General features: G+C 35.6%; 1 protein-coding gene across 1 annotated transcript; it reads left to right on the top strand.

Moving 5' to 3' along the window:
• Positions 1-1,585: 1,585 nt before the first annotated feature.
• LOC139124684 (plancitoxin-1-like) lies at positions 1,586-7,920 on the top strand. Its single transcript, XM_070690806.1, has 5 exons — positions 1,586-1,762; positions 3,263-3,338; positions 4,296-4,496; positions 7,001-7,239; positions 7,765-7,920. The coding sequence occupies exons 1-5, from the start codon at positions 1,586-1,588 to the stop codon at positions 7,918-7,920; spliced, it is 849 nt and encodes a 282-aa protein (XP_070546907.1).
• Positions 7,921-9,305: the final 1,385 nt, after the last annotated feature.

Genomic DNA, 9,305 nt, shown 5'->3' with positions numbered 1-9,305 from the left:
AACATTTGGTATGTGCCACATATGAACATCAACATACTTTGTATATGTTAATGATCATGTCAAAAGGTGCGCGAGTTAGCTATACAATATTTAAAAAATATCATTTTCCCTATGGAGACAGTAATGACAGTGTGGACATACATTAAGAAATACTGCACAAAATTTCATGAAACTTTTCACACATGACAATCTCAGAACATTATGATGGTACTGTGAGTGTCACGTCAATTATCTGGCCATTTACATATTCAATGAACTTTTGTATTTAATGACGTAACTCCGGCATGCCTGCTCCAAATTTCATGATACATGCAACAAATATTGATCTGATATCTCATTGGCATTTTTTATGAAGTTTTATAATATATCATACAACTCCGAAATATCTGCACCAAATTTGATGAAATCTGCTGCAGACACTGATCTGACAGATATCTAACTGAGGTGTAAAGCATTTAGTAGTTAATTAAGGGTTCATTTGCACATGTAATGAACTTTATAATTAGCGACGCTCATTGACACATATGTTTGGCTAATTATAAAGTTCATTACATGTGCAAATGAACCTTAGGTATATAACTCTGAAATTACGGCACCAAATTTGGTGAAACCCGCTACAGATTGTGATTTGATAAATATCTAATTGTACTGAGAAGCATTTTGCAGTGTCAAATTAATAAATTACTCATTTGCATGTTTTATGAGGTTTTGTTATTAGTCATAGAACTTCTAAAATAAATGCACCAAATTTGATGAAAGCAGCTGCAGACACTGATCCGACAGATATCTGACTGTGTTGTAAGGCATTTAGTGGTGTGAAGTTAATTAAGGGTTCATTTACATATTTAATAAAATTTGTAATTAGGTAATATATAACTCTAAAATTACGGCACCAAATTTGGTTAAACCTGCTACAGACATTGATAAATATTTAATTGTGCTATGAAGCATTGAGGAGTGTCATTTGCATATTTAATTAACTTTGTAATTAGTGATATTACTCCAAAATTACAGCATTAATTTGATGAAACGTGCTACAAATGTTGATCTGATAGCTATCTAATTGTCCCATGAAGCATTGTGTCAAGTTAATTACGGGTGCATTTGAATATTTAATGAACTTTGTAATTAGTGATATTACTCCAAAATTACTGTATGAAATTTGATGAAATGTACTGCGTATGTTTATGCGATAGATATATTTTTGTCCCATGAAGCATTGAACAGTGTCAAGTTAATAAACAGCTCATTTGCATATCAAATAAAGTTTTGTAATTTGTTATCTAACTCTGAGAGTACTGTGCGCAAGTAGATGAAACCTGCTACATATAATGATTTTACAGATATCTGATTGTTCTGTGAAGCGTACTACTAGTAATGAACCTGTTGTAAAACACGTGAGCACGTTCAGTTCAAATCTGATTTGTCTTATTTTGCTTAGTGTTATATCCCAAGTTTAGTGTTATTACATATTGGGTTAGTATTACATATTGCGGTAATTATTACATTTTGGGGTGATACATGCGGAACATGAGATTAAAAACTACAAGCAGTTTATGTTATTCTGTACGTTTTCAGGTTCATAATGTATAAACTACCGAAGATTACTGACAGTAATAATGAGTTGGTGAAAGCTGGTGTTGCGTACTACTACTTTGATCCATCTGTCCAGACAGGCAGACTATCAACCGTTGGGATAGACTCACCAAAACAGGCAGTGGCGAAGACATTGAACCAAATTTACAGCAATCACAAATCTAAGGTAGGTGTACGTTTCGGTTAATTGATTGGTGTCCCATAGAGGTGATTGAGGTAAGCAGCAGTTCGAAGGCGTGTTATTTGCGCTAAAATAAACACTATTCATCATGGCATTCAAAACCTTCTTTGCTGTGATCGGCCTCTTTTTCGAAATACTTTTCGACATGGCACATCAAAAGATTTTGTTTATGTCACAGCAAAACTTTTACACCCAGTTAACCGAAACATTTTAGGTCAAAGGTCACTGTCCTCATTCGTTCCCGCCTATTGTGCATGTTCTTGTGTAACGTCGTGCTAATTTCATCACAGCAAGCTTTTTTCGATGGCAAGTGTATTATTTGGATAAGTAACACATTTTATGTGAGAATCGTTATTTTTTCATGGCTAGCTATTTGTGACGAATGTTTAATATGCTGACTTGGCCACTTAGTATAAACCCCCTAGCTGTCTCAAAGGGATTTTAATAGAGGTATTCCAACGTCACAAGGCATCATGTCCGAGTCACACGACGACACCCAAAGGAACTTTATTTATTTCAACATTCTAGATGGATTACTAACAATAAGTTTAGCATATGACTGGTACAATCATAATTTGCCAGATATTAGTATATATTTAATTTTACGCCGAATGATTACTTTAAACCTCTGATAAGTTAAAGGTCAGCATATGAACCACAAGGTAGTGTATGACTGATTATAGTGTCTGTGGTCAGATAATTAATGATTGTACTAACTAAATTGTTCCGTAAATAGTCCATGATAGGTTCGTGTTGATTACGTTGTTAAGTGAAAAATCATAAATTGAAGATGGAAAATTTATTCTTCAGGGTCGTTCTTACAATCACCTGTGGTGTTTACTGCGTTTACTACGTTCACAGACCTAGGGCAAACTTGGTCCGACATAGCGCTAACCTAAGGCCTAAATTCAGTTTCGTTCAGACATAGCGTGTTTGGTAACATGTGCGTCTCACAGTTGTATCATGGATGTATATAAGCACTGTGTGAACTGGAAAAGATGGTCTCGTTTGTTGGGTTAAACTTGGACTACGAGTTTTAAATCCAATTATTTGTAAACGTGTTTTTAAGTAAAGTACCATTGATGCATTCACGTATCAAGTGAAAGCGGGTAAACGTCCACATTGTCGCCTAAATTTAAATAATCATGGTTACAAGTGCCAAATGGACATGTGATTTTCACCTTCTATAGATTGATTGCAAAGTCAACTTTGAGTATTCATAAGATTCAATCCGCAACTTTTCCTAGGATTTCACATTTATTACGGATTAAAAGGTAGAGCGTTCATCGTTTGTTCTTTTTCCCATACAGTTACAGCTTGCTTCAAACTATTTATTGGAAACTCATGCTTTCATTTCCCAACTCATTCATCGTATATGCCCTTTATGGTTCTGACATCGTCAAACAACAATTCCCTCAAATATTCCCAAAAATATTCTCACATATTCATAATATCTGACACCCGAAATATCGTTACTGTCAACAGAATGTAGCCTACTTGATGTACAGCGACCAGTGGCCTAATACAAAAGACTCAAAGGGAAATCGTGGCCATACTAAAGGTAAGGTGACGTAATTATGCTGATTATGCTGGGAAAGTAAGAGATGGAACTAGTAAAAGTTGCAGGGTTCGTCGTACCAACGAGATAGTGGAAGTGTCCAAAACTGTCCGACTTAAAGAAGTGTATATATTTAAAGTGAAAGACTTAGAGTTTTGCTCAAACTTTGCTCAATGAAGCTTTAAGCAAATTTACCATTATTTGACATTCAAAATGGCCGCCATCCCTCTGTAAACTCTACAGGAGAAAAACAAATTTTTCGAATTTAAAAAATTAAGACTATTAAAATGTTTTTCAATCCAAGAACTTTTAAATGAGCCAAAGAAGTGGTACACCAGACTTGTAAAAGTTTGAGAGTCCGAATATCTGTCCCCGAAGCGCATTGCAGTGAAGCGAGTTCTGAGAATACTTGTGTTTAAACTCATATTGGTGTTCCTATCAGACCATCAATAATGTTCAGAATAATCTGCTTTTTTGAATTCCTGCAATGAATGTACTTCTTTTTTCGTTTGCTAGGTGACGTCTGCCTAGACACTTCTGGCGGGTTTTGGCTGGTACATAGTGCTCCTCGTTTTCCGGGGTCCTCAAATGGAAGTTATTCTTGGCCTAATAATGCCAAAAAGTACGGACAGTCGTTGCTGTGTATCTCTGCGCAGGTTGAAGACGGCAGCTTTCAAAAAATAGGTATTTGAGAATAAATTGATAAATATGAAGAATGGATGGCCAAATTTATAGAGGACATGAAAGTATTGAGCACATGAAATCATTGACAGTCTGAGAATGCTTTAGAAGACGATTGTGAAGCTCGACGACGGCTTTCTGTAATGTTTGATTACTTTTATAATTTTTAACGCAAAAACGTGCAATTTATGTATTGTATTTGTTTGCAATACACATATCTCACACATGTACTTCAAAAGTCTATACTACTTAACTTGATATTTTCATGATTATTTTCAGTGACAGCGTTGAAGTACAACTGTCCTGCCATATACGATTCTAACGTACCTAGTGTCATCAACAAAGTTGTCAAAGGGTTAGGTGATGTTGCGAATGGCAAATGTCAAACGTCACGTGAAGATACACATTACCACGCAGACATCAAAACAGTGGATGGGGTAACTCTTGACATATTTGCCAAAAGTGCAAAATTTAACGAAGGTATGTGATTCAATTTTTTTAATTTTATCAATAACACCAAACTGACTATAAATCTGTATAACAAAGGAAACAACGCTATGAAAGATGTGTGACGCAACTTCAATGAGGATAGCCAATGCAACTGAAAAGGTGGCTATGTCATTTAGCCTAATTATGCGAAATATTTAAGCAATAAACCATACCCAGCGACGGTACACCTCGAGATTTTGATCAGTTCACGCCATATCTGCATTGGTCAAAATCGACTGGTATATGCTGAGGTTTATTGCTACAGGTCTTTTAGCTTGACTGTGAACAATTACATGTTCATCTCACGTTTTGATAAGTCAAACATAAATATTGCAGACCTATTCCATCGTAACGAAATTTAGAGACGAAAGCCTCTCTAGTCTAATGAAGACAGCAGTCAATTGCTTTTCTATTTACTCGAAGAGGACATTAAATATACCCTGTGTTTTGGCAATAGTGATCGGTCTCTACCAGGACCATAACCCCTCGGTATGTTTTTCTTACAAATTGGGGATAAGTCTTTCCCAAGACCCGAGAGACTTGCGTGTTTTCTAATCAGTGATTAAATGAGTCGTTGATGTATTGCTTATCAACGCATTCTGTTGTGTACTCTAGAAGAAAATGTGTGTGATGAACAGGCAATGGTTCAAAGTAAACAGGAAGACCTGCATTATATCATAACAGCATGTTTAAATTTTGGCATGAAACATCAAACAAGGATTTTGTCTCACGATTATTTTCACGTCCTGACCAATCAGATTGTACGTCCCTTTTCTCCACAATGAAAACGACAAGGCTCAATGTCAGGGATATATTGTCTTTAATGCGCATCGACCATCTAACACAATACGTCAAGATACAGTGCGATACGATTAACTGAAAAATACACAAAGAAAGGTCACTAAGTATGTGTACCTGACTGGACATCATCCTTATAGCTTACTGTCTATGGCTTTCTTTGCATTGAAAATGGTAAAATACATTAAATCTGGTGCTTTCATGATGCGTTCTTACTGGGTCTACTCGTCCTCTGAAGTGATTAAGCATGACCCTGTTTAACTTGTAAAGCAGTGTCCTCAGACTATACTATGAAACAGAGTGATATATGTATAACAAATGACATAAGAATAAACTAATTCTCACCGAAACAATTTCCCAACACCGCCAATCAAAGGGACTAACATCTATACTCTGCCAAAATATCTTGACTGTCTTACACACACTGGGAAAGTAAAATAATCAAAAGTGGCTTATAAATCAAATACACACAAGTAGTGGCAAGGCATTTACATACGGCAAATATACCAATTTTCAGCATGTAAAACATTCAAGCAGAGCTTGGGTAATGCATACACAGTGACATATTTGCCGCACAAACTTGTACTAAAATGCCTGATTGGTTGCACAACGCGAAACCCATACTCAAATACGTAATTTGAATGTATTTTAGCATAGAATGTAAGCACATAAATCATCCGTGAAACTGCCATGAGCTGACCGGAGCTAGTCACATGGCCGGACCCGATACACAGAATAATCGCCCAGAATTACTCAGTATCATCAGATGTACTCTAAAAAACTATAATGTAGTAAACACCGTCGAATATTAGACTACTACATACCATTCCTCATGACCATTCCTGTATCTTGAAACCTTTAACTTGATGCATCAAACCATCAAGTTTACAAATCAAAGAAACAAATCTGTTTCACTTCATACAAAAACAAAGAAAGCATGGCGCGCTGACCAGAGGTCAAAGGTCAGCACAAACCAAAGAGCATTGAAAGTTGTAGAGAAAAGAGGGCGCTATACTACAAAACTTTACTTAGAAATTTGCCTCAACACAGATCGCTGTAATTACGCCATCAATATACTGGTGCAATATTTTATAATTATTGTGTAAGCTTCCTATTTTTTCTTCCCCTGTATACTGTAGAAACCTAAAGATTATCCAAGGATACCATATTCACAAATATTGATGATGTTATACAAGTCTTTTAGAATACTGTTTTGACTTCTGTTCATGTGCCATGTCTGCATACCATATGTATACTATATAATGCCGTAGAGATATATCGACAGCAATGTTTAGAAATATTTCGACATAAACCTATTTTGAAGTCTTTCTTCAAATTGTGCACACTAAATGCATTTAATATTATCAAAATAACATATACATGTATTTTACAGAGAGGGCTGTACATTCAAATTTTCACCCTTTTTCAAATTTCTCTACACTTGTTGAATAGGGTCCTCAATAAAAACTGCAACTGTTTTCTTTATAACAGCACCGCAAGATACATTCTGCACCCAATGTTGTAAACAGGTCTGAAAAAATAATCTTTTATACAACTTATTTCACTTTGAAATTAAATTTGCGAAAATATTTTATAAGTTGCAACACACAGTCATTTTAACATCTATACATATAAATTGCTGTCGTTTGTGACTTTTTTCTCATAATATTGTATGTGTTTCTTATATTTATCTACAGATATATACAGCAAATTTCTGGCTCCTCATTACAAGACTGACATTTATGTTCAGACATGGCAGCAGGGGAACAGAGAGAACAATTACGACCCGTTCTGCGAAGATTATAGAGTTGAAACCATCACGTCACTCATCTTTCCTGATGATGTAGAATTCCTCGCCCTTAACGACCACTCAAAGTGGGCAATCCCAACAACAGATTCAGAATCTAGAATCTGTATCGGGGATATCAACAGACAGGTATGTGTGCACTACTTTGCAAGTCCTGGCTTTTTTCAGTTCGTCAACAGAAAATTAAAGGCTATGCAATAGTTGTCTGCCCTATTTTGCATCATTATTTTGAGCTTATTAAAGGAGAGAGAAAGTCCAGCTATTGCCTGTCTATATAGCAGAATATGCAAACTTTGTGAAATCTAATGATGTGATAAACGGTTTGCTTGATGAGCAAATAGATAATACTTCGATGTTTTGCTTGTGTACATTTTTTCCCATCGTTTCATCTTTCGGCAAACAATACTAAAAGTATTTTATTACATCTTTTGATCAGTCATGCTCAGATATAATTGCTAGCTAGAATTCTTCTTGAACTCTTCAAATGTTCGAGATTTCATTTACAGATAAATGGCAAGCCTTGTTCAGTTTACAAATTGTGTTTTTCTATAACATTTCTTAACCTGAACTTAAACTCTGAACTGCTAAGTCCTAAGATTCAAAGGTGAACTACGCTACTGAGTTTTGATATTACAATATTCTTTTGTTCGACAGCTAAGCCAGAAGAAGCGTGGTGGTGGCATGGTATGTGCGAAGCTCCCAAAAGTGAGGAATACTTATGAATCCTTTATCAATGAAATCGACGCTTGTGACGACGAACATGATGAACTGTGTTACGACATATATGGGGATTTAACCGAGCGGTCTTGACAGTAATGTCTTTGCTAGGTGACTTGGTGCCGTTGGTTGTGAGTTCCAATCCGATCGAGAAATTACCGAATACATAACACTGTTGCAACATAGTTCTTAAAATACAAAAAGGTGAAAATTATTGTAGGTCGAGCAAACATTTATAGGTAAATGGCAAGCCTTGTTCAGTTTAAAAGTTGTGTTTTCTTATGACATATCTTTACCTGAACTTAAAGAACACGATTGGAACTAATTTGGGATAATTCAATGGTGAAGTAATGTCGGTTTAATCTGCAAATGTAAGCTCATCTGCTTTTCTTTTTAAGATACACACTTGTTTTTTTGAGTAATTTGTAATATTTCAACATTCAGCTATGCAGCACCTAACATTTTGAGACATTTGAAAAATATGAAGATCCGATAATCCCGAATTAGGTCCAATCGTGTTAAAGGTAGAATGCGCCTTGGGGACAGATATTCATACTCACATTTTTACCGTTCTTTTCTGATATACCACTTTTGAGGGCTCATTGTAAAGCTCTTGGAGTAAGAAAAATTTAAAATATTATTTTTCTCTATATGGAGTTGATACAAAGATGGCGGCAATTTTTAGTTCCAAATATCGGTAAATGTTAGGTGATTTGTTTCTCTAGTGCCAAACTTGGACCCGTGGCCCCTAATTTTCATTCTTAGATTTCAAGTTGGTAACAGGATGGCTGGATGTTTAGTTGAGGAAATTTTGAGCAAAAGTTTAAGTATTTCACCTTTGAGGTGCGTACTACTTAAAGTTTGTTCTTTTCTGTCATGAGAATATTGGAATTGTTCTCTTAAAGACATGTGCTGCACTACTGTGGAAAGCGATCTGCATCGTAAAAAGCGAGTCAAACTTAATTTCAAAATAATGAACTCTGACCTAGTATATTGGTTTATTGTGTACTGGCCGAAATGAAATTCCGACTTCCGTCTAGTACGTAGTATTACTTATATGAACGAGCTGGTTTTACTGTTAATGTTCGATACTTTATGTTTAGGAACACTTTGATTATTGTGCATTCGTAAGAACCAGTAGCTCTCGTTTTGATGATTTTTTTCACTATTTTTTTATTTTATATCACCCGGCAACAGCTTTTTGTCTTACTCCCCAAAGTAAGCTAAGATACACAGTACTCGGCTTTCAACTTAGCCCTTACATGTGTAAATTGTATTGTTATTATGGACAAGTGGACATTTAATGTAAACTTTGCATTTTACACGCTGAGACGTTCTTTCGACAAAGCTAAATAGTTGGTGTTTCAACATTCTTTTGGGAGTAAAACAAGAGGGTAATTGACCTACAAAACAAAAAAGGTGGGAAAAATCATGAAATTTAACAGCTACTGACCGGCCCGTTACAATAGTATAAGAAC

This window comes from Ptychodera flava, assembly GCF_041260155.1.
Source record: "Ptychodera flava strain L36383 chromosome 23 unlocalized genomic scaffold, AS_Pfla_20210202 Scaffold_24__1_contigs__length_23054250_pilon, whole genome shotgun sequence".
Lineage (NCBI taxonomy): Eukaryota > Metazoa > Hemichordata > Enteropneusta > Ptychoderidae > Ptychodera > Ptychodera flava.
This window is presented reverse-complemented; position numbering and strand designations above follow the sequence as displayed.

Coding starts and splice junctions, on each gene's coding strand:
- LOC139124684 (XM_070690806.1), top strand. CDS start 1,586: ATGTATAAACTACCGAAGATTACTGACAGTAATAATGAGTTGGTGAAA. Junction 3,339..4,295: donor AAATCGTGGCCATACTAAAG/GTAAGGTGACGT, acceptor GATTATTTTCAG/TGACAGCGTTGAAGTACAAC. Junction 4,497..7,000: donor AAGTGCAAAATTTAACGAAG/GTATGTGATTCA, acceptor ATTTATCTACAG/ATATATACAGCAAATTTCTG.